At 39.0% G+C, this 26,515-nt stretch overlaps 1 protein-coding gene across 5 annotated transcripts; it reads right to left on the bottom strand.

Annotated features, from left to right (window-relative positions):
• On the bottom strand, positions 1 to 26,155 carry BDKRB2 (bradykinin receptor B2). 5 transcript variants are annotated; one of them, XM_031553669.1, is made up of 4 exons: positions 26,006 to 26,154; positions 19,783 to 19,906; positions 10,247 to 12,307; positions 1 to 6,331 (listed from the first exon to the last, which is right to left on the bottom strand). In XM_031553669.1, the coding sequence occupies exon 4, from the start codon at positions 6,327 to 6,329 to the stop codon at positions 5,184 to 5,186; it is 1,146 nt and encodes a 381-aa protein (XP_031409529.1). In that variant the 5' UTR covers positions 6,330 to 6,331; positions 10,247 to 12,307; positions 19,783 to 19,906; positions 26,006 to 26,154; the 3' UTR covers positions 1 to 5,183. The 5 variants fall into 5 exon arrangements, with proteins under 5 accessions (XP_031409529.1, XP_031409527.1, XP_031409528.1 ...); XM_031553667.1 differs by having other exon boundaries at positions 11,962 to 12,307; XM_031553668.1 differs by lacking the exon at positions 19,783 to 19,906 and having other exon boundaries at positions 11,962 to 12,307; positions 26,006 to 26,155.
• Positions 26,156 to 26,515: the final 360 nt, after the last annotated feature.

Genomic DNA, 26,515 nt, shown 5'->3' with positions numbered 1-26,515 from the left:
TGAGATATTTCATTCTCATTGTGAAATTCTTGAAAAAGTCAAGCTGTAGGCCTTGACTTTTGCTCCTACCTGAACATAAATAAAGGTCTCAAATACAGGTCAAAGGCAATTAATAGTTCTTTTGTATGAATAACAATGTTTGCAACAATGGCAATTTTATCAACAGCTCCAAACCTCTCTCTCAGCGCCAACACAATCAAAGAAAAACTTTCTATGAGGTTTTTGCTTTGAGAACTCTTTCCTGTCCAGCTGGTGTAGGGAAGGTGATACTGCATACATGGTGTGCCATGCCAAGGAGTTGGGATTAGAGCAGAAGAGGTGTTTGGGAAGGGTAGCTGAAACCTGGAATCACTAAACCTTTCCACCATTTTTGAAAACTGATGTCATTTGCAAACCACTATAGCTATCTAGTGCATGAATCTCTGTGATCGTTACTTCTCAGGATTGTGTGATCATGTCTGTATTTTATCAGGCACGCAAAATGCAATCCGCATTTCGTTTCATTACATGAGACTTCGTTGACTGAGACTAATTGTCTATAAACTTGATTTTTTCATTTTAATTGCCCTCTAATCTTAGAAACATTAAAAAAAATCAGATTTGGTATGTATATATCGGATTTTTAAATACAAATCTCTCAACTACACGTGTAAACAATAGGTATCTTCAACTTCTTAAAAATCAGTGAAAAAATAACGAACTGAAATACTATTCACTTATAGACTAAAAGAAGGGATATTTATACTACATGTTAGGGGGAAATTTTTTTACTCAAAGGGTGGTGAAGCAGTGGTACAGGCTGCCTAGAGAGCTGGTAGTGTTCAAGGCCAGGCTACGATGGTGCCTTGAGCAGCCTGAGCTGGTGGGGACAGCCAGCCCACAGCGGGAGGTGGGAACTGGATGAACTTTAAGGTCCCTTCCAACCCAGCTGTTCTATGATACAATTCTGTTTGAAAACATTAGTCTTGTTGGCTGTCTGCCCAACAAATTCACCATCTCTCCAAATTCTTACTCCACTGCACTCTTGTTTGATTAATTAGTTAAAATAAAAGATCATGCAAGGCTGCACTCTGGTATCACATGGCAGACTTCCTTATCATCATGATAAGTAGTTTTATTCTAACTTTCATTTTATTGATTAAAAATATGCTATATTATGGTACGTTTTACAGAAACTTGAAAAATTGTTCTGTTTGAATGCAATCACACTGAAGAAAATTCTAAAAAAATCCAGTATTTGATTTGAAGACTTAAAGCTCAAATACTTCCATTTAAACAGTAACTTACTTCAACATTTATTTATTTTACTAACCGAATGAAGCAGAATTAAAAATATCTCAAATGACGCCATCTGCTTCACTTCTGTCAATTTTTTTTTACGTATTAATTAAAATTTTTATTTTGGTGAAGAGTTTTTTTGAACACACAACATAAGAGTTCCTAATAACCTAGAGGAGGTCAGTATTTAAATATCTCATCCCACACTGAGTCACTAAGGTAAGTTAAATGGAAGAGTAGATCTTCGTCATAAACTTTCCATAATTTCCTCTTTGCTTACGCTAGTGGATTTGTGTTGAAGTTATTTTTTCATAAAGAACATTTGAGCAATAACAAGAAGTTTGGATTTCAGCCTTGCTTGGACATAAATTTTCTAAGAGCAGCCAACATCCGTGTTTTCTCACAGACATCCAATAGCAGATGGTAGCTACATCTAAAACGTAAATGATAAAAAATGCAGACTTACTAAAATCATCATTTCAAACTAGATCAAAGCATTAGCCCAACTCCTCTTTGTTAATCTAGCTTCTGATTTTCTATTGTTTCTTATTTTCATGTTTAAAACTTGTTTTCAGCAATGAAGAATCAAAATTGCAATTATATGCGTTTCCTGGAAATTGTGAAATGAATAGGATCTAATATAGGTGCTAAATCATCTTAGACCACGTGCTTAAATATCTTAGAATCTTAGTCTGAGTTCCTGACTTCTCCACAGAATACTTGCATGAACAGCAACATCCTCCTATCCACAACAAGCATCTGCCACTTGGACTAACTCCTTGTAAGACTGTTAATTTTGTTTTCCAGGTGGAGTCAATAATACACTTGAAAAAACAGGCAGTAAAAAGTTTATAATATTTCTGCCCATATCTACACGGAGCAATGCCAGACACTGGCTGGGAGAGGAGTGGCTGGAGAGCAGCTCAGCAAGAGGGGACCTAGGGTGCTCTGACAGTAGCTCAGCACAGACCAGCAGTGTGCCCTTGCAGGCAAGAGGCCAAACTGCATTGTGGGATGCATTATGCACAGCAAAGTGGTCAAAAGAGGTGGTTGTTAGCTATATTTAACATTAGTGTAGCTTCACGTTGCATATGGCGTTGCAGACCTAGGCTCCACACACTAAGAAAGGTTGTTAAAGTCCTTGGAATCGTCCAGTGGAGGGCAGAAAAGCTGTGACAGTGAAAGGCATGCCCTGTCAGGAGAGGCTGAGGGCACTGGGCTGTCCAGATGGAGAAGAGGAAGCTGAGAGCTGACCTTGCTTCCTGAGGATGGGAAGCAGGAGGTGCCTGGCTCTGCTCCTGGAACTGATAGCAAGGTGGGAGTGGCAGAGCTGCTAGGATCACTCAGGACATTAGGAAAAATTTCTACACTGTGAACATGGTCAAACACTGGCACAGGCTTCCTAGGGAGTGCCCTATGCCTGTCGGCTGTCAATGCCTGAGGCATTTAGACAATGCTTTAAGTTGAGGTTACCCCTGAAGTTGTCAAGTAGTTGGACTTCGTGATTTTTGAAGGTCCCTTCCAACTGAACTACTCTGTTAAAATGTCAGCTGAGTTTTCATACAGTTGCTGTTCCTCTGGTTTTACTTTGTTACCTGCAGAAGTGGTATATGCCAGTACTAGACAATATGTGATAGGTCTAGAAAGTGAGGGACTTGGAAATCAGCCTATTGCATTTTACAATCTACAGAGCTTGATGTAAAGACTTTGCCTTACTGTTGATATCTGTGCTTTCATAGAAGAGTAAAGGCTTTAGGCAGGCAGCCCATCCTGCAGACAGCTATGGAGGGCACCTACAGGTTCTTGGGTACCCCAAGTCCTCAGAAAGAAAAGGAGCATCTGCTGCTTCAAGAGAAAAAGGTGCAAAGAAAAGCTACTGAAGCGATTTCAGTATCTTTATCCATCTTAATTAATTTTTACCTTCAAAAGAAATTGGGGGTGTTCAGCACCATTCAGAAATGGGCTGACCCAAAAGAAAACTGACCCAAAGCTTTTAAAGTAGCTAAAATTCTGTTCTTTCAACTTGCTTTCTCTTGGTACAACAGGAAGTGAAAGAAGAAGGAAAGTATCCGTAACAGTTGCACTTCTGACAAGTCCCTCCTAAGTAAGTGAACTCAAGCTAGAGAACAAAACACCATCACATTTCATATCTTAAGGTAGTTTATTTTCTGTTGTACGTATTTACTGTATAGCAAAATAACACATCTATTTATTTACATACTTTAAATTAATGCCATATTCTTTACATATCATAATATTTTCATGTTTAAACTTGTCAGTACCAAACACTAAAAATTCTCTTCCATTGTCCCCATAACCCCTGTTTGGTTTCACTTAAAGGTTATGTGAACAGCATGCTCCTGAACAAGACAATACTGGTAACACTGGAGATAACAGTAAGACTTCACTGTTTCATCATAGGCATCTTGGACAATATATAGAACAAACAGTAGAAGTATTTATGATATAGAATTATAACGTGTGTTTAAATGAAGCCTATAGAAATTGTTTACAAATTATCTGTAGCCATCTAAATCCTGTAGTTTATTATTAGCACATTCACAGACTTCAAGAATGTTTCGTTAGTTTAATTACTTGAAGATTGAATACAGATTTCCTAGCTTGAATGGAACTTTATTATTCCATTCTAGCTCTTATGAATAAAGGTCACACATTAGCACTTCGAGTTTACTGATGTCTCAAAACTATTTCTTCAGAGTTTTAATTTAAGTGCTTAAAGTTCCAACTTTAAGTGTTTTGAAAGGAACAGGAAGGCTCTGTTGATTTCAGAAGCTTTCAGATTGTCACCAATTTGGTTTTAGATCTAGGTTCCTAGAAGTAAAAGTTCTTACTGGCCATTAAGGACACTGAGCTTCTTCTGTGTAAAATTTTTTCATTTTTAAATTGTCTAATTTATGAATTGTTATTTTGTATTTTAATCAGATTAACTCTGAAAATAAAATTTAGGTAGTATTAGAACTGGAAAATGTCATATTTTGAGTATTCCTAGCATTCAAGACCCCTATTAGCTTCAGTCATCTATTTAAGGCAGTGAGGTGATGCTCTCCTCTATGTTTTTCTTCTTGTGAGCACTGAGCATTTGTTTCCATTAAATAATATTGCTAATATTAATTATGCTTTCTGAATATTCAAAAACAAGTTTCTGAGCTGAAGGATAGGTATAAATGTGAATAACATTAACTCCAAAGAGCTCTCTATAGTGAATGCTTTACCTCATTGCAGGAGTGAGGAGCCTCCTGCTATAAAGAACACTCCATTGCCTTCATGAGGTTGGCTGCGGCCTTCCTTTCTTTACTGCACTGCCTTTTCTGAACTATGCATACATACAGGCAGATGTAAATCAGCACCCAGCAGTCACAGCACTTGCAAGAAGGCCCAGCTTGTAAATCAAGTAAAGAAAAGCCCAGAAGATGACCATGTTTGAAAATCCATTTCAATAATAGTCTTGATGGATTCATTTAAACTTACATAAATACAACTCCATCCAATAAAAAAATGTACTCTATCCAAGGGTATAGGTACCATAAGTAGTTGCATGACCCTTACAATAGCTTCCAGACTGGGACTCTATTCAGAGAACTGCATGTGCATTCTGACACTTATATTCCACAGAAATACAATCATTTCAAATGATACATGCAAAACACTATAATTCAGCCATGAAAATGTAAATATGCTACAAAGAATGATTCGATTGAAAAAAATGACCAGTAATACTAGAAGCAATTCACTGTATTGTGTTTGATTTTAAGTTCAAACCTCTGCTTTCCCTCAAATGATGAATGCTGCTACGTGTTCATTCTGTTGACTCATAGCAGATGCATATTAGTGGAGACTGATATGGCAAAAGTGTTGTTTGTTTTTTCCATTATGAACAAATTGTGCTATTGTGATGATGGCAAAACAGATTTTTTCCTTAGATATTCACTTGAAATGGAAGTTCTTAAAGTGTCCAGTGAGTTTTCTGTCTTCACAGACTGTGATTTTCTACACTTTTGTGGGATCAAGTCTTTGTAGAATTCCACTGCCTTCTTCTGGAAGTGCTTCCCAACAATAACGTACAGGACTGGGTTCAAGCAACTGTTGCTAAAGGCGCAGTACATTGCCATCTGGGTCACAATATCATTGATTTCTTCAAGGCATTTCAAATTCCCTACTAGGTAGCAGACTGTATCGATGAAGGTGCTGATCTGGAATGGAAGCCAGCAAATGACAAACAGCAAGAGCACAGCAAGGACCAGCAAGGTAGCTTTCCTCTCTGTCTGGATTAACTTCAGTTTTTGTAACTCATTACTTCGTAAGGCCTTGGTGATCTGAGTAGTGCAATAGGTAATTACACAGAGTGGGATCATGAAGCCCACAGTATTCAGCAGGCAATTGTTTGCAGGGTGCCAGTAGGGGTTTGGATAATCAAGAGAGCAGGCTGTGATGTTGTACTCTTTGAAATACTGTAAGTTTCGGAACACCATTGTAGGTGAGCATATGAACAATGCACACATCCAGATTATAAAGCTGTTCCACTTGGCACAGGCTGTTCGCCGCATCCGTCCCAGAGACATGGTTTTTACCAAGGCCAGATAGCGGTCGATGCTCACTAATGTCAGAAAATAAATGCTAGAGTAAGAGTTCATGTAGCTGATTGTGTTGACAGCTTTACAGAGGAACAGGCCAAAAGGCCACTGAAAGTTATTAGAAATATTAATGGCCCAGAAAGGTAAAGAACAGACAAACATTAGATCAGCAAATGCCATGTTTGCTAGGTAAATTTCAGCCACAGAGCAGCGACTCTTGTGGAAGCACAGGACAATAAGGACAAAGGCATTTTCTATTGTTCCCAGAATAAATATAATCCAAAGGAATCCAGGCTGATAAGTCTGTAGCCATTTCCATGCATCTGGATTAATACATTCATATTCATTCATTTGATGCACACTTGAATTATTGTGGAAATCTGCTGAACTGATTGTAAACTCCTGTGTGGCCACAACATTGTAAAGTTGTGTAACGTTTTCAGGTGTGATGGTAACCATTTCTGTGCAGAGAAAGAGAGAAAAAAAAAAGGTAAAATGACACTGCTAGCTCTTTGCTGCAAAAGACAAGAAGAGAAGTTGGCTCTGCTTTTCCCATTGTCTTAAACAAAGATGGCATCAAACATACATAGGATTCTCTGGGTTGCTTTTCTCTAGTCACCCTGCTTTGCTTGCAGAGGGGTTCACAGAGCAAACTGCCATCGACTGTATGTGTGGATCAATTTTAAGGGTGCAAAGCAACAGCCATCACTGTAATAAGCAGGTTAACTGAAGCTGGCAAAGAACATTTGCCGGCCTTTATTCACTAGTAAGTGAATAAAAGAAAACAGCAAGTTTGTTTTGTTTTCCTTTTCTTTCTTTTTTTTCTTTTTATTTCTAATTCTTTGATGAGGGTGATGATTACTTCCTTTTCTTATCTTTGTGTATCAATACTCATAGTTTCCCAAAGGAAGATGCATCACTGTGAGACTCCTGCTTTCAGCTGAAAAGCTCACAGGCTTGTCTCTCAACATTTTCTTCCTAAATTAGAACTGATGGAATTCAATTTCTGTGTTTCCTCTCCACACAGCTCCTTGTTTTTATCAAAATCTCCTCTCACAGCAATTTAGTTTGCAGGTCTAGTTTGCACTGAGAATGCTGCAGGAGTGAGGATTAGTATTTGGAAGCAGTGTGTCTTTGTCAACTCACTGGAATCACCTGCATATTTCTGTACTTGTGTTACCATCTCTTTCTACAGGCAAGTCACAGAAGAGATGAATGGTACAACCTTTGGAAGGGAATTTAGGTGTAATTAATCCATAGCAGATGGGTTCGCAGATTGGCAAAGATAGTGGCCATCATGTATGCAAAGACCTTAGGAGTTGGACTTGATCCTTATGGATCCCTTCTAACTTGGGATATTCTGATTCTATTACCTGTCTGCAGTGAAGCTCCAGTGAGTTAATTTCAGTGTAAGAGCACAATGTGAAAACCAGCATAAGGTCTTACAGGGAATTATTTAAGGACATAAATCTCAGATACGTGTTTAAATGTCACTAGAATCAAACAGTTGAATGTCCAGATTCCACTTGGCACTATTAAAATGTTAGCTGTGGTAATTATTCCTATGTTTCTGAGACACTGAATGCCCAAATATAAGAATCCAGGCCTGTATGCATAGTTATCTGAACTAGGTGACAGCAATATTGCTTGTTTTATTCCAGGTCTTTAAAATACCTCTGATAATATTGTGGTTTTATTGGAAGCTTTTCAGATGTATTTTTAACTAAAACATTTTTCTGACTCATCTGGTAACTTGGCAGTGAGAAATGTCTGTAATTCCTGGAAGGATGAAGTTCTGATTCATGTTCTGTTTACTGCACTAGCTGGTTGGTAAAAGTCAATCCTAAGCATGCACATTGACATTTGGCTCTTAGATGAAGAACTGCTGAAAAATGATGACCGTATTTTGCATATTTATTTTAATTAAGTACTGTAGTGCTTGGGAACCAAATGCAAAGATCAAGATTGCATTTCATTATGTATAACAAAAACTCTCTGCCATAAAATTTACAACACAAGTGTCAGGCAGTACAGGTCAACTGGATAAAACAAGTGAGACTGAGAATTTTCATCACATTTAGTGATGAAACAACACTCCCATCTGCCCCTCCCCTGCCACAGCTCCATGCTGTTCCCTCGGGCCCTGTCGCTGTCACATAGAGCAGAGCACAGTACTGCTTTGCCAGTCCCTGTGAGGAGCTGCAGGCCGCCAAATGCCTCCTCACAGCCTCCTCTGCTCTGGGTTGAACAAGCCAAGGAGCCGTAGCTGTTTCTCATACATCTTGTCCTCTAGACCCGTCACCCTCTTTGTAGCCCTTTTTCCTGGCACTTCATGCTCTAACAGTGTTTTGGAGGTAAAATGCTAATGGACCAACAGAAGATCATGTGAGAACAGAAGTTCTGTTGGGCGATGCTGTAAGCAGAAGCTGTTGTTTCTGCCAGGAGCAGGCAGCAGCAAGAATTAAGTGCACTATGAAATTCTTTGAGGTTGAGTATCTGCAGATACTTAGTAAGGCATTCATTAGTAATTCAAAGTCATAAAGGCTATGATATTGTTGGCAATTTCTATGCCTATTTCTCATAATTATGACTAATAGGAAAGCAAGAACCAGGAATTAATTTTACAGCAAACGGAAGCACAAAAACTGCCCATTGGTTGATGATATTTTTCCTGTAATTCACCTTTTAAATGATTGTGCTTTAGAAAGACCGAGAATTGTTTAAAATAAGTTACTTTTGTGACATTACTGGGGTCTAGAAACAGACTTCAGGACAGAGAATGTGACTAAGGCTCGTGCTGTGTGGCTCCTGGCTTATCTGTTTCCTTGGTCCTTAGCTCAGGCCCTTGTGTAAAACATTGTTAGAAATGAGGGTGTGAACGGTGTAAAATGTGCTAGTCATCATTACATGTCCTATTTAAACAATTGCCTGGGGCTATTCTCTGCAGCACGGGAAAGTCATTTAAACCATGTGCTTACTGAATATATTATGATTTACACAACCACAATTTAGAAAAGAGATTGATTTGCCACTGTCTTATCTCAGGCCAGTGAAAATAAGTGTAATCCCCTCAAAAAGACACTGTGTGTACAATGCAAAGCAGTTTTAATGTCTCATCTTGGACTGATTTTACCTGATGATTTTGACGTAAACTGTCTAGCTGAAGCAGTTACTATTACTGATTATGAAGAATTGCTGAAGTGGGTTGAATTTGTTCCTGCTGAAGTTCATCTCTTATTACTGGATATTTCATCCTTTACAGTCAGATAAAAACATTCTCAGTCATTGTTTTTTGTTGTTCCAGAATTATTTTTTTTGCTAGTAGTATTGGGCATAGTTGGCAAGGTTTTGGCAGTCAGAGGCTGCAGCATGGCTTGTGTGGCAGATAGCCACACCTTGCCTGTGCTGATGGCACCCAGCCCTCTACTGTTTTCAAACACTGTCCTGAGCAGTGGAGCAGGGCTATGGTGTTGGCTATTGCAGTCATATGTTGAGCAAAGGCATGATCCAGCCAATGCTGCAAATAAGGTACACTCACACAGAGACTGGGAAGAAGAGGGTAATATACTGTAATTGCTGTGGTCCTGGATTGTTTACATGTAAGGGGTAAGGAACTCCAAAAGGTGGCAGTCACAAATGCCATGATCTGAAAGCTCTGAGAGCTGTGAACAGTCATTGACACTTTTTGTCTTTGCCTGTAAACCTGGTGGATTCTTCTATTAATCAAGGATAGACTTGTATGTACCATCGTGGGGGGAGCATGCCAGAAGAGAGGTGAAAGAGGAGCAGAAAGTCAAAGATAATGCACAGAGTCCAGGAATCCTTGAGATAAATATTAGGTGAGGATGTAAGGTCTCCATGCTACTGCTGTACATGCTAGAGCCTAAGGATAGTCTGAAGGAGGAGATGCAGAATATGATGAAGCACAATTACAAGCCCTCTAAAGATTAAGAACTGCAAAATAAGGAATGCAAATGCAGGGGAAAAAATTAGCACTCAGTTAATAGTGCTAATGGATATGAATGAGTTCCAGGAAAGCTGAGACATTTTCTTCTCCAAATGGAGAAATGCCCATGTTGCATCAAGTGAACAGTCAGATTTCACGATCAGATTTGGGTACCTCTGACAGTGGTGTTAAACTTTTATTGTACTATGCTAAGTATCTGCTCATGTGCGGAGATACAGTGAGAAATAATCTGCAAGAACACAGGACAAAGCAGAAGACAAAAACTGTTGCCATATGACCTCAACCTTCTTGGCTGCTTGTTTCTCGAGGATCGGGAAACCTAAGTGTAAACTATTATGTAAGTAAAGGTATTGGTGACCAAAAAGGGCGAAAGAGGATTATCAGTCTTGAACTTAGGCAGAATACTCACTGTTTGATAGTTTCTTCTTGGTATCATTCAATTAATGATGAGATGTTTGAATTACACTTACAAAAAAATAGCATAAACATTCCTTGAGGCAAGACTGTTTAGCCCATGGCAATATTTCCAATTACAAAAGTATTGGAATTATAAGCATGATGTAATATTTCAGGTTCTGAAAGTTTACGCTTTCTCTTATTTGTAAATTATAGCCACATCCTGGTATGATCAAATTGTCCATAAATGACATCACCTATGATCTTAGGGCTGAAATGAGTCACTGCAGGCCTCCACACTTCCATTTCTAATTCATGGTTTCCTACGATAACCAGTCCTTCTTTTGCCCATAAGCAATTGTAGATACAGCTTAAAACTAAACAAGGACCTGAGCATCCTTGCAGTTATATTTCTACCAATGTTTTCAGCTTGCGTGCTTGCTGTTGTCCTACGTTGTTGTCCTGGGTTTACAGTTTGTCAGCTTTTCACAGACATGAAAAATTTCTCCTTTCCTTTCCTTTTTGGGATCAGGGTCAGCTAACCATAGTCGTGTCACTTTGGAATAAGTGCAAGGAACCACTACACCACTCTCCCACCGTGTCATACTGTGTCCATGCTCTGCCTCTTACGACATGCCTACTTCTCTGAGCAGTATAAGGCTTCTAATCCACCAGAAAATTTGTCAGGATGAAGGGAGGTTTGATTCAAGTTTATTCAAAGCAAACTTTGAACATTCCTTCCCCCTAGACAATAGAATAAACTCTCTAGTCACCACAATCTGTGCTGCCCAGTTCAAGAACTTTTTTGTTCAGTGTTGATATACATCCAGGCACTTGGATTGAGGTCTTAGTTAGTCTTGGTCTTATTTATTAGCATCAACATAAGTGGTAGTGATACCAGACATTTTTAAAACTGAAAAGGAAAAGGCTGAAATATAAATATTATTATTGTATGTTTTGTTTGCTTAGAGAAACAACATTAAGTCATCTTATACACAAGTTACTGCTTCTTATCTTTGTATTACATAAAGAAGGATATAAGACTACACAAAAGCTTTAAAAACGAAAAAAAAAAAAATCAGTGGTAAGAAGTTGAAACTGGCTTATTGATTTATTCCTTCTGTCTGTTTAAAATGCAAATACAGCAGGAGAGTTTTGTTGCCAGCATCTTCACAGAATCAGAGAATTGTAGTGGTTGGAAGTGATCTCTGGGGATCATTTAGTCTAACCCTGCAGCTCCTGCCCTTTAGATACTTATAAACATTGATAATGTCCTCTCTTGGTCTGCTCTTCTCCAGGCCTCTCAGCCTTTCCTCATAAGGGAGATGCACCAGGCCCATCATCATCTTCGTGGCCCTCCACTGGACCCTCTCCAGAGGCTCCCTGTCTTTTCTTGAAATGAGGAGCACAGAACTGGACACAGTACTTCAGATGTACAGGCTTAGTAGAGGGGGAAGATCACCTCCTTCAACCTGCTGGATGCACTCAGCCACTCCTCCCAGTTTAGAATTATCTGCAAAATTGCTAAGGGTGCACTTTATCTCTTCATCCAGGTCACTGATGAAGATATTGAACAAGACCGAACCCAGAACCAACCCCTGGGGAACACCACTAGTTATAGGCCTCCAACTAAAACTCTCTGCTGCTGATCACAGCTCTCTGAGCTATGCCAGCCAGCCAGTTCTCAGTCCACTGTCCAGTTGTCTATTCCACATTTCCTGAGCTTACCCATGAGGATGTATGGAGACAGTGTCTAAAGTCTTGCTGACATCAAGGTACACAACATCCACTTTTCTTCCCTCATCTACCCAGCTGATCATGATGTCATAGAAAGCTACCAGATTGGTCAAGCATGATTTCCCTTGTGAATCCATGCTGACTACTCCTGATAACCTTCTTCTCTTCCACTTGCTTGGTGATGACATCCAGAATAAGCTGCTTCATCACCTTCCCAAGGATGGAGGTGAGGCTGGCTAGCCTGTAGTCTCCCAGCTCATCCTTCTTGCCCTTTTTGAAGACTGGAGTGACTTTGGCTTTCCTCTGATCCTCAGGCACCTCTCCTGTTCTCCGTGACCTTTCAAAAACGATAGAGTGGTTCAGGCAAACAGGATGGGCAAACAGGACAGGCAAACAGGGTGTGGTGTGTCAGGAAGGGCATGGTGCAGGAGTTCGTGCAGGCAGGACATGCAGGGAAGATGACAGGCAGCCTGGAATCATTACACTGAAACCATAACACTGCGAGCCTTTTTTTTTTTTTTAGAATCATATGGCTGATACTCATTTTTCTTCCTGTATTAAGTTAATGAAGTACATGCACTGAACTTAGAGAAAGAGTATTCAATTAAAATGAAACAGAATGTTTCATTTTGTGGACAAATGCTATTGCAGAAGTCTATTCATGCCTCCAGATTGTGTTCCCTGAAATAAAGTGGTGTAATACTGCTGATTACTCAACTTTAGAGCTCTTATAAGCTGTTTCAGGTAAGGTTTTACTATTTATTTTTGTGAGATTACAGAGAATCAATTTATGCCTCTCCTATTCCCTGAAATGACTATCTCTTGCTGTCACGGTTATGGAAGCAATTGTATCAGACCTATTTGGTGGTAGTGCCTGGGAGTTAGGTATCCAGACCCGAAATTCATTTCAGCAATACAGATTCAGAACAAAGGCCTTGTGAAGGCTGGATAGAACACCCAGCTGAAATCCACACTGCAGTATGCGTGGAATCATCCGTAACAGTATTTTGGGTTTATCTGATTTAGGTACTGCCAGTAGCTGGCTTGTCATATGTACGTGTAGCTTTATACACAACTAGGTGATGATGGTACAGAAGAGCAGAAAATCTGGGAGGAAAAAAATAGTTTTGAGTGGCTGCAAATTGAGATGGGCATTTGCTCACTTCTGAAATATGAGACTTTTGTGATGCGCTTTTTTAGAGGAAAGATCAGCTGCAGAAAGAAACAGCAAAACACCCAAGGCCTGCCACAGTCTCCAGTCTAAATCTCTGATCCTGTGCAGACCTGAGGCTGTTCCAATCGTATTTATTTTTGTAAGGATTTGTCCTCCTAAATATCCCTGAAGACAGCTTTGGGAAGCCAACTGTCCCTTGGTGGTGCCCAGTAGTCTAGCAGCCATGCTTCTTCATGCTGCTATAAAAACTGCAATAAATGCGACAGAGGAGCTGTCAGAGCCATAAGAAGAAAAAAAGGCACCTGCCTGACAGATCTACTGTTACTGAAATGAGAAATAATGGGAGTTTAAGAGATGCTGTAGGTAAGGGTGGTTTTCTGCAGCATGGTGCCTACTAGAAAGTCTGTTTTCTGCTGAGTGAAAGTATTCTGCTTTCTCAAGGGCCTATAATGTTAAAATTTATTGACTTAAGAAAATAAGATGTGACAGAACTCCCTCTAACTGCCTCATCTGAGACCATCTGACAGGTCATAAATGTTTCCAGCCAAGGATATGTAGGTTTCATTTTAATGCATTTAGAGGTTTCCTTCCAGGACAATTTTTGCAGGGGAAAGAGATTTTTATTGTTTTTCAATTAATTATGAGGTTATGACATAACAACTTCAATGCATATCCTTTATCTTCACACCTGCAGGTCCAGTAGGCCTCAAGAACAGTTGATGGGGTAGCCTAAACAGAAGCTTTTTGGCAAGAACTGAAAGACATGTCACAAGATCAAGGCCATCTTCTGTGATGGGTCTTATTTTTGTTGTTAACAAAAACACAGGAAAGACATTTTCTTTATGATTTCTGTTCTTTCTCTTTTAGGCTTATTTTCAAAGCTGCTTACTCATCTTTTTTCTCAACTTTTACTGTTTCAAAAATCATCTTTGTCATCTGTCACCAGTATATTAACTCTCTTGTTTCCATCCAGACAAAGAGCAATGGGATTGGTTGCTTCCCTCTCTTAGGCCTTAGCAAGCATTTAAGTTGTGTCTTTGTCCAAATATAAAAAAAATGCATAATTATGTGGCCATTGTGAAATGTACTCTGAAAGTTACTCAGAATATCCTTTTTAACTCTGCTTTACTGAGAATGTATTCATTATTTTGGAGAGGCAGAAGAAGTGCCTGAATAATTCTTAAAATGTTTCTTACCTTCAGTTTCACAATGAAAAGATTTATTCTCTCCTTTTACTGTCTCAGTGACTCATTTTTAATTTCCACCCTTTGTATAAGTAATCTTTACTTGGCTTTAGCTCACATGATATTGTAGATCAGCAGCTACTTCCTGTGGCAATGCAGGCACAGCAGTTCCTGTTCTTCATTCTCCTCTGCTGTTCCTTTCCACCCTATGGCTACTCTCACAATTACTATTCAGTTTTATGAGCCTTCTGTTGAACCAGATTGAGGAACTTGACTGGGACAAAAATAACCTTGTAGAAGGAAAGGCTTTTTAATGAGAATCAAGTTCCCAGTTTGTCAGAAAATTAAGGCAATGAACAAAAAATGAAGTTTTTACTTCTTAAAAGAGGAGTTTAGAGTATCTCCGGTGTGTAAACTTGAAGCACATGTGTAAACTTGAAGCACACCATGGAACAACAGCCATTACTCTGCAGTTACCATTAAGGGTCAATTATGTTAGATAAAAAAGGAAAAATATGTATTCTGTTAAAGCAATTATCTCAATAACAATGGGTCTAAAGAGGGAATAGGCTATTATTCTTTCCCATGGGTGGGATGGGAAAACACACACTTTCAATACTTGCTGTTGTAATCAACTAAAGAAAGATGTGGTAAGAACAGAAGCCCAATCCAGTGTGATAAAGCACCTTACATATTATTTTTTCCAAATTGATATCTTGAAAGGAGTCACAATACTAGTATTTTTATATTATGCTTTTCCTGAAAAATCCCATACTTTTCATCTCCGAATAACTTGGGATTCAGTGCTTTACAAATCCTATTCAATAAGTCCAATATTTGTGATAGAATATTGTATCTGTGTGTAAATTAACTACAACTGAGATAGTGAACAGCAGAACAACATGGCTGGACTATTGTAAGAGCTGGTAGGAAGAGGAAAATCTGAACTGAATCTGTGGGAAAGATAACTGTGTATGGAAAATTTCTCATTATGAAATCTAAATAGATTTGGTCTAGAGATAGTGGTGGTGTTCATCCCCTGATTTGTTATTACCTATTTTAGAAATGGTTCTACTAAAAGTAGAATGCTCCAAATGATTCAAATGGCACCTAAGTTTGAAGTTGCTGCGGTTCCGAAAGTACTTTTTTGTTACTATAGTTTTATTTCATCTGAAATGAGAAATTGTCATTTCTAACATTACTGTCTGGCCTAAGATCAAAAGAACAAGATCTTCAAGATTCTCCAGCCATTATATCACTCAGTTTTAGCTTTATCATCCTCAGAAGTTTTAAAAATACAAAAGGATGAAACCTTGAGTAACATGATCTTACCACACCACTGGCCTGTATCATGGCAAGAAGTTAGACTTCCTTGATGCCTTCCAACTTGGATTATCCTAAAATTCTTAGTTTGTGCTTCTTATACTAATAATTGAATTTCCAGTTGAATTTAGCCAACAAACAGAAGCAGAATGTCAAAAAAGTAAAGCTCACTGAGCATCCTTAGGAAGCTATGGACGTTTTGTTGAAAGTAACATGTGAACTGGCTTTTGCTAAAGAAGGTTTTTGCTAATATCAGGATAGAGCTATGGCTCTTCAAAGTCAGAAAAGTAAGTAGAGATACACTGACTAATTGACTGGATTTACAGTGAGGGCAGAAGGGAGCCTGGATGCCTAGGTTGAGGGGTGACGCTGTGGGCTGATATGCGCCCACTCACATCTGTTTATGGGCTGTTTTGTGATGCAGTGGACTCTTAAAGTCCTGTTTTAAATGTGTGTTATCTGTGTAGTACTTACTTCAGTATGTACTGTTAAATTCGCCTTTCAGATATTTATATTCCTTCACTTATCTCTTTAGGTGATTATAGGGAGAAGTGTGGAGAAGGAGAGATTTGTAAGACTTTAGGAAAGACATTAAGTCAATATAGCACTGGAGATGCATAAGAGAAAAAAATTAGTTATTTTGAAGAACAGCAGCAGCCAAGTTTTTGGGAGGCCATTTGAGTGCTTGAGTACGGGTATTTTGGAATGAGTATGAGATAGGGCCTCTGAGAAGTGTGTGTTTCTGCAGCCATGCAAGATACCTTGGAGTTCTTGAAATAACTTCAGATACTGCTGGTGACCTTTGCCATATGATATAACTACAAGCTGGCAAATTTTGAGGCTTAGCAGAGTATTATAGGGACTATAAAATAGAGCATTCTGGCTATAAAATGCAAAATTACAACAAAAGAAGAGAAGGAAAAGAGTCTCCTGGGAATTAGTCTGTTAAAACAGCCTAGGTTTTAAGAGCTGAAAAAGAGAAGCTGCTGATTTGTTGTGGAAAAAAATGATTGAAACGTAAAATTATGCTTAACAACAAAATATACTTAAAATCTGAAAAATAGTTAATTTTCTGTATTTGAAATGAGTAAGTTTGATGTGGTGCTCAGTGTATCTGACTTTGGATTAGTCTTGTTTTTAAAGAAAATTCCTACTTCTTGTCTTTTGGGACACTAGGAATGCTATATAAAGCTCTGCGGTATCTTGGCAACAGTTAAAGCAGATGAGCTAGAGGCAAAGGTTTTTGTTTTTACTTTTATGTGTTTTCTCTCAAAAAAAAGGTACATATGGGCAAAATAACAGAGGAAAAATAAACCAAACCTGCCTTCATGCACTTATTTTTACTTGGCTGAAAAATAGAAAAACTCTGACGAAGCATACCAAGTTGCATAAATTTCTTGGTATCTTCTGTACCATGTACAGTGGGAATATCCTGCAGAAAGCACTAGACATTATGAATGCAGCAACAGAGGTGGAATAATAAGAGGAAAAAAATTGTAAATTCTGAACTATTCTTGTTTCCAGGAAGATGAAGAATTGATTCTCCTTTACTTGCTTTGCTGTAGTGGAGGCACAGAAGTGTTGCTCAGCAGCTTAGAAAACTCCACCTAAGGCTTCCTCATTGATGAGCACGTGAATGTCCTCTTCAGGTCTACATTACTGCTACCAGACTTCTTTGGCCCTGTTTAGCCATTTCTTTCTCCTAACAGCTCTTTTTCCTGGGTATCAGCTCTAAGTTCCCGTGACTAGGTAAAATGTGAAGGTCTAATGGCCAAATAATGTTTATTCATGCTGCTTCCTTTGTGCACTATTTAATGTTGAGATTTGCCTTTCAAATGAATGGCTCTGTGCCCTGAAAGTACTTTGCTTCTAGCTTCTAGAGAACATTTCAACAGCCATTTAAGCAAAAAAGCAGATTTGCCTCCAGTGCCTCCAATTACAATCATGTTTACACAATTATTAATGGCATTTGCAATAATGCAGCACTTTCTGCACATTTTCACAAATGACTCTCACAACTATGACTTTTGATAAAAGGCTAAGTTTCTCCAATAGATTTTACTCTTGAGCTGATCAGGCTCTACTACATTTTTACAACACACTTTGTGCTGCTGCAACTAAGATTTCATCTTCAGATACGGACAGTTGTCCTCGCCAGCATGCTGTGGGGTCTGAGCATGCAGATATCTGAAGATATTGCACCCAGCATTTGTCTTTTCTAGAAGCTAGTAATAACAGAATACCTTTGGTTCACTTAATGCCTCCCAAAAAAGCATATAATATACGGACATCTTCATCCAATAAAGGTACAGTTTTCAAACATCAAATTGGGCTCAGACTACAGAATAGGCTGGAAAGTATGATTAACTATGTAATGGTTGATTTTCTTTTCCACTTTGTACTCTCTGGAGAACCAAGCACCAGACAGTTCCCTTGTCAAGGAGAAGGAACTCTGTAAGTTTTCTTAATTCAGTGAAAAACTTCAGAAAGTCATTTTGTCTTGCCCTTCCTGGGTCAAACTTGCCCACCTCTGCTGTTACCTGAGCAGCTGTGGCAGTCATTTCATATTATTTCTGTGTCTCTGTTCCTGCCTTAGCCAATGTATGAAGCATTTGCAATTGGAAAATGTAAGTTTTTAGATAACAGGATATAAATTATCACATTGAGTATATCGCAAAGGAAAGCTCAAAACCATATATATATACTTAAAATATGTGTGTATGTGTGAGAGAGAGATAACTATAGTGAACCTCACACTGCATTGCAGTTATTTTGAAAGCCAGCACTGATAAAATTGGATATATACCCAAACATAGACTGTTTTCCTGCTGAAAACATAGCAGAACACCAATGACAATTTTTACATGGAAGTACACCGTATTTCTATGAAAATGCAGAATGAAGCATTCAAATAAATGTTGATAAGTATTTGGTGATTAACTAGATTGTACAAGCACTCATGCGTTTTTCAACTCTCTGTGGTCTGGAAGGCTCAGGATACTTCTTCAGCTGACAACTGGTGTGATGTACAACACCAATTTACAACAACGAGTGTTTGGATTATGATTTTATTTCTGCCTTTTCATTCTTTGCCAGTGTTCTGAAATTAAACTGAGTGCTAATTTATTGCCCTCTGTTGTTAGCAGCAGGAGATGCCAGAGACTTTCTGGAATCTGATAGAGAAACTCTGTTTTTCACTCTGTGACCACAGTTTTTGAGCACAGGTGATTGCCAAGATTTGTCTATCTGCTCTTTTGAGATTATGAGTGCCAACACAAAAACATGGTGAGGATTTTGTTTGAAAGGTTCTTTTTTGAATACATGCCACAGCCCCTTCAGAGAACTCTTGTACCCACAACTAGCAAAAGCAGAGATCCTTCTCAGCTTGTGTAGTCAATGGTGTTGGGATGTCACTGGGCAGCTATGTAGCATGACATGAGATCACAGGTATTGTCCTGTCTGTACAGTGGTAACAATTCATGGATACATCTTTCCATACCTCACCCTTTACTGCAGCTCTGTATGAAATGTTCTACTACATGTCAGAGGAGGCAAATTTCCTTTTTCTATTAAAAGGACAACCAAAACAGAAAATTTCTAGATATAAAAAAAAAAAAAAAAGTATTTTTTTTTTCCCCACAAATGAGTTGGAAAAAATAACAGGAAAGATTTTGGAGATGTAGTTTCTGATTCTGAACAATGAAGGAGATACACAGACAAGTAACTCATGTCTCAGCATAAGATCCAGACTCACTCTTGAGCTCTGTGGCCATCCAAATAATTTATTATCTTTACAAAGTGAAGCAGCTCCAAAAAACATTGAGAATGAAAGTGGCCAACTCATTACAGTATCCACCAGGAGCTTGCTTTAGAAGGAAGATGCCTCATTCAAAATTCTTAATTCTGTGGTGCCCATTCCCAGGCAGATTTCCTCTGAACAAGTGCACATGCTTTGGTTTCTTGCTGCTACAAAAAAATTCAAGATTCTTTCATTCCAGATGGGAATTTCTTCCTTTTGCCCCTTCCCTCCCAACTTTTATGTGAAACAGAATTTCTACCTTCTGACCAGCGTAGTTAATTTTGAAAAATATTCTAATTTAAGTTAATCACATCCCGTTTGAAGTCAGGTACCTCCAATTTTGCAGGCACTGTAGCATATAAGGCTCTCTGTGGCATGCAGCAGCAATCTGCAGAATGCAGAAAAGTCTAGTGGCAGGCCAGGAACAGGTGGAGAGGAAATGAGGGGATGTGAGTCCTGGAAGAGAACATAACACTGTTAAAGAAAACACTGGAGAAATATTACTAACTGAAAGGAAGGAAGGAACACTGGAAAGAAGGCAAGAAGGGAAATAGGGGTTTAATCTCCCAAGAGAGAAAAGGGCTTGAAAGCAAAAAATGAATGAATAAGAATTTCTGTTTGAGTCAAATATACAACAAATTAATAAGAGTTTTTACCTGGGATTTCTATTCAAAATGTTATAAAACCTGGATTTTTTACAAATGCAGAAGAATGAAATTCCCAGTGTCTTGCATAACACCATATTCACGGTTTGGATGCCAACTGGTAGACCAAGTCTATTATGGAAGGAAACAAATTGCTGTCTTGCATTTTTGAAAAAGACTGACATTTCCAAAATATTGCAGGAGATGCCTTCCCGAAACCAACTCCACTTTGTTACTTTCCTTCCTTTTAGTTCTGGGAAATACTTCTCTTGCTGAGCCAGCTGGCTGGAATTTCTTGGCTATGAGAAGACTTTTGAATGAAAAAAAAAGTTTCTCAGAGAAATGAAGTAAGTACAATGTGAGAGCATGTAATCCATATCTCATGCAACATGTCTCTATCTGTGTTTTTATAAGCACGTTTGTTATAAATTTAGATCTAGTGTGAATAATATCCCCTTCATTCACAATTTGCCTACTTGTCAGATTTGTTATGTAGGCTTAACCAGGCTGGTATAGCATCACTTTGAAAATGAACTTGCAGCTCACCAAGAAAACAAACAAACAAACAAAAGTAGCACCATGTAAGAAGCTCTCAAATTTTAAACTAGCACCCTTCTTCTGTAAACTGCCAGTAAGTTTTTTTCATTATGTGATTCTTTTACTTGCTGTAAATCTCTATAAAGAATGGTTTCTAAGAAGATAAGAGTTTTTATTAATTAATCTGCTCATCAGGGTTACTCCCAGATTCTCATTACTTGGATATTTCAGCATTAATTATAATAAATAAAATACAATACTTGCCCGAGCAAAGGAGAAGAAATAAACATAAAAGTGTTAATCATAATAGATGGACACATCACAAATGATTGACCATATATATATAATTTTTAGCAGCAAGTTAAAATGTGGGGACCAGGAACTAAGTGTTGGAATCAGAAAATCTGAGATGGATTGCCTCATCTCAGAGGATGACATAGAAATGTGTACAGCAGAGCTGGGTGGGTATAGTGATTATATAGAGGAGCATGCATTTTACTTCTCTGACAAGATGCTAATAACCTCTGTGCATGTGTTTCTCTATATTTCTATGATCGCATAGAGAGAAAAGAGAGAACATTTCCACAAAACAAAGATTTAATGGTCACTTTTAGTTCCGCAAACCATTTGCCTGCTGCTTTGCTGTTCACTTTGGGAAAAACGGCTTGTGACTTTCAGTGCCCTGTGCTGGAAGGAGCAGGCAGAGCAAAACCTGTAGGATGATGCTATTACCGTCCTGTCTGTGTTAAACTGGGATCTGATGCTTCAGTGGTAATCAATGCGCAAGAGCCCTGCAAGGATACAGGCAGGTTTTGCCTTAAAGAGCCTATAGTCTAAGCAGAAGTCAAATGTAATAGAAAGAGTGAAGAATATAGCCCATTTTAGGGAAAGAGCGCTGGAGAATATAAGAGCCAAACCTAGTGACAATGTTTTCAATATTTCCATCCTCCTGCACTGGAGCTAGGATTTGGATTCAATGATCTTTATGGGTCCCTTCCAACTTGGGATATTCTGTGATTCTGTATTTAGAGATCAGGTCCCACATTTGAATTATGAAAGCCTCACAGCTGCTTGCAGCAAAGCTCAGGAGCCCTGAAGAACTGCTCCTACCTTACTGGCCTGCCTGATGTCTGCAAGCAGTTTACTGCCCATCCTTTGTGCCCTGTGACCCCAGAGCAGCAGTCTTTTGGGTAGTCAGCTGGCAGATCATAAAGCCACAAGGAAGGAAAAAAGCTCTTCCAGGGTCACGGGGATGCAGCTCCCAGATAACTTGCAGGAACATTGCAGGAAGAAAACCCACTATAGCCAGTTCTGCCTCTGTGCATGCATATGTAGTTCCTGTTAATATCAAAATTACCTTAGGCTCTAACCACAGCTTGCTCTTCTTATTGCTGAGTTTATTGCAGATAATGAATGTGAGAAATGAATTTCTGCATTTAGGAAGCTCCACTCTCTGGTAATTCAAGAGCTTGAAGCCTGGCTTTGTTTGCAACAACCTAATCATGCTGGCATACCTAAGCGTGCAAGGCCTAGCACTGGAGGGTCTGCAAACCTGAAAGTTCCTCATTATTTGCAGGGATGACAATGACAAGCCCAGAGCTGCTGAATCAATCTCAAGAGTTGATATACAGGGGAGGTAAATATAGCACAGCAGCAAAAAGAAGTAAAATCCACTACTTCAGCATATTTGCAGAGTCCTGGAGCAGTTTGTAATGGATCAGATATTCCACAATGTCTGAATGCTGTGGGCTGCTTATCATCAGAATGGAAACAGCTTGCTTTCAGCAAGCAACTTCGTTCCTTCTGTTATTTTTCCTTTTCTTTATGGTCTGTGTTCCCTTTAGTCTGTTCTCTGTTGTCTGGGGCTTGCAGTGAGGTGCTAAACCATGGTCAGTGTTCTTCAGCCTCACTATGGTAGTATTGCTTCTAAGTGAATGGTGTATCACCCCTGTGGTGATAGCTAGCAGGTGTAACTTTGTGGGAAGACAGCAGCCTGCAGTGTCTGAATTTAGTGTTCTTGTTGCATTGCTTATCCTCTGTGTTTTCTTGCTGTGGTAGTACCCACCGCCTCCAGGCTGTCACACCACAGGGATGCCCTTTCCTCCCTCCAATACTGATTTGGAGTTCTCACTGCTTCCCTTACAGGAGCTTTCATGGGGAGCTGGATAGGGGGCTCCAGTTTGAACAGGGTTTGGTGTGAAACTGTATCCTGAACCTGCATCATATCATAGAATCAGCAAATGGAATACGTTGGAAGGGACATCAAAGACAATTCAGTTCCACCCCTTGCCATGAGCTGGCTGCCCTCCACCAGATCAGGGCCCAGGGCTCCATCAAACCTGGTCCTGAACACCTCTGGAGATGGGACACCCACAGCCTCTCTGGTCGGCCTGTGCTACTGCTTCAATCCTCTCTGTAAAAATTTTATTTCTAACAACTAACCTAAATCTCCCACTTTCAGTTTAAAACCATTCCTCCTGCCCTTGTAAAAAGTCAGTCTCTCTCCTAATTATAAGCTCTCTTCAAATACTGGAAGGCTGCAATGAGGTCTCCTCGGAGCCTTTTCTTCTCCAAACTAAATAAGTCCAACTTTGTCAAAGTTTCTACACAAGAGAGGTTCTCCAGCCCTCTGATCATCCTTGTGGCTATCCTCTGGACCTACTTCAAGAACTCCATGTTTTCCTTGTGCTGGGGGCCCCAGGCCTGGACACAGTATTCCAGATGGGGCTTCACATGGACAGAGCAGGAGACAATCCTCTCCTTTGCCTTTCTACCACCCCTGTTTTGATACAGTCCAGGATACAGTTGGCCTTCAAGGCTGCAAGCACATACTGCTGGCTCATACTTTTCCATTTGATCATTGTGATTTCAGACCAGTCTCTATTGGACAAACCAAACCCCTTCTCAATACAATGCTCACCAAGGGCTATCATCCTCCTAGCTGTGCTAGGAGAGGGGTTCACCCAGCTGTCTGGTCTCAAAAGGTGAAGATATATGTGGCAATGTCACTTTAAAGCATTACTTCCTCTTCTCTCCCTTAGCTGCCCCACTGCAGGTTACCAGTTTAGTGCTGTAGGGTGTGACTCTTTTGCAGATGTCACAAGAACTCAAATAGTATCACCAGCTCAGGAAATAGATTCACTTCAAGAAAAGTCACTTGTTTAACCTTTCCCTGATCAGAAATGCTGTACATCAGCACAAGGAGGAGAAACAGAAGAGCAACTGCACTGCAGATCCATTGTGCAAGGAGAAGCTGGAGGCTTCAGGCATCTGCACCCAAAGCCACACCAGCTGTAGAGGATTGGCTAAGGATGGCTTCTGCCTCCACTCTGAGGCCCTGTTTGTTGGCAGTCACACATCTGCTGAGCAGGAGCACACGTTTCATCTGTGTGTGTGTGTAAAATTTGAAGTATGCAAGAAGGAAGAGAGATCAATGTTTAAATAAGGCAGGGGAAATCCAAAAGTTAAGAGTGGAGGGAGGGTTCTAAAAACCATTGGTGACAAAAGAACAAGCCTGGCTTATGTATAACTTTTAAAGAACAGGCTTTAAATGACATTTTGACAGAAAATATTTATTCTCTCTCTTTCTCTTTTAAATTTCATATTGATTAACACTGCTAATGAGCTCAGGTGTACATTTATTGCTGACTTGGTTACTGGGAGGGAATGTGTTTGTTTTGAAAGCAAAGCTCTATTCATTATTCCTGGATTTGCAGTAAGATTTTTTTTTTCCTACTCTGACTCTGAAAATAGCAAGGTTTGGGTTTCTAAAAGCTTTTTGCCTCCTTCTTCCCAGGAAGAAATACATTATCTAAAACTGACTGTTCCTAAGCACTGAATTTTAGCTTATTGATAACTAACAGGCTAAAATTCTTCCCAATTCCTCTTGTTTTCTATCTGGGAAAGGACTTTAAATGTGGTAACACTTGCTCTGAGAATATAGCTCTGAGATATTTTTTTTCCTGGTGTAGATATGATATCCTTAATTTGGGAAGCTCTAACTCAAGAGGAAAGGCTGGGCTTTTCTGTTGGCTTGGCAGAACAAAATGTTCAGGTAACTCTGACTTACTCACTTAATCTTGTTCTAGCATGTACAGGGCTCAGTGGAAAACCTGACAGAAGTGTTCTGGAGATGTCTCTGCTCTGGCTATCCCATCATCTTTATTAACTTAGGTACACTTATCTCTTCTCTTTATGTTTGTCCTCTTCAGACTGAAAAAACAGACACATTTAGAAGTTTTCTGAATGATTCTGAAGTGTAAATATGCTTCTCTTCAATTTTTCCCCAGTGAATTTCCAGAAAAAAAAAATAATCAGAAAAGATAGTAATCATATGACAGATATTACACAATATCCTGATAATTCAGATTTAGAGATTCTGCTATAAAAAGAAATATATTATCTTCTAGCTCTGTTCAAGTTTCTCTAAGAAAATATGTAGAACTACTAAAGATAAAAACACATTCTAATCTTAGGAGATGGCATCTGCATGATTACATACAACGTATCAAAACCAAGGATTCTAACGACAAACTCTGAACTATTTTGGCTGCATGACTATTTTGTTATTACCGTTACTATACACAGCCCACTGCTTACAATACTAAGTAATGGAAAACGAGTAGCATATATTTCAACATTTGGTCCTTTTGCTATACCATTCTAATTACAATTCCAGTTCTAAGCTTTTTATTTTTATAAGCATGTTATAAATCTTGCTTTCACTGTATTTTTTCATTTTAATATAAATATCAGAAGGAAACCAATAAAGTTGTTCAAAGGTGAACTGAAACCCTTCTTTGTTACAGAAGAAACAACTCAGAAGGTTTAGTCTTTGCCATTCAGTCAGTACAGATGAGACAGGTCAGCAGCATAAGGTACAAACAAATCCACACTGTGGCACAACGCTGACAATCAAAACAATAAACAGTGAGAAAACATTGAGGGCACACAGAAAGAACTGTCACTGCATTTTCCCTGGTTCTTGTTAGGTAAGTTCTCAGCTGAAAATGAAGTTAGCTGCTTGTACTTTCTGTTCTTTTATAGCTAAAACAAATAGAACACACTCACTGCCCTCCAGAAAGATCATTTTCCTCATATAGCCCATTCCCGACAGTCTTTGGCATCCTAAGCACACTGAAATAAAGCATTTTTTTTATGTAAATGTTTCACCTCTGCAAAATCTGCCAAGCTAGCACGCTGTACCAGTGATAATTATTTTCTTCCTCTGTTCTTGGAATGTTAATGATGCCAGTTCTTTTCTAATTGAACTAGAAACATACTAAGAATTCAAGAAGCAGCTTCGAAAAAGTAACAAACTACTGAATTTAGATAGTGACAACGTTTCATCTGAAAAAGAAGTGAAAGCACGTACCTTGACTGCAAATTTGCTACGGATGAAGTACAAACAAGTGAGTGCAACACTTCTCAGTGAGCAGCCACGCTCCTTCTGTTGTATGAATGAGTGTAACTTCTGATTTTCTGCCCCTCCCTGAACAGAGCAGACTCATCCCTCTGTTAATGACATCATATTCCTGGACTTTCTGCTGTACTGTATTTCATTTCAGCAGTGCAGCTCGTTTGCTGTAACCAGCATGAGACCACTTGTATTTGACTAGGGGTGGTAAACAGTACAAATCAAATTGAAATAATGACATCCCACAGAGTGAGTATGACACAGCCATGTGTGTTTGCAAAGAGCCTCAAACATGTATATGTGTGAGCATACACACATACAACCTCGATCCTGATTTCAGGTGATGGTGTATTTTATTTTTAACTGCTGTTAGACATAACCAAGAGCTAAACAACCTAGTTTCTTGCAAGATTCAAATCTTTAAAACTGAAAATAACAAATAGCTCATTTATGATCTTACGTTCTTCT

Source organism: Meleagris gallopavo, chromosome 5 (genome assembly GCF_000146605.3).
Source record: "Meleagris gallopavo isolate NT-WF06-2002-E0010 breed Aviagen turkey brand Nicholas breeding stock chromosome 5, Turkey_5.1, whole genome shotgun sequence".
NCBI classification, from domain to species: domain Eukaryota; kingdom Metazoa; phylum Chordata; class Aves; order Galliformes; family Phasianidae; genus Meleagris; species Meleagris gallopavo.
The sequence above is the reverse complement of the archived record's forward strand: the minus strand, read 5'-3'. Positions and strand labels throughout refer to the sequence as shown.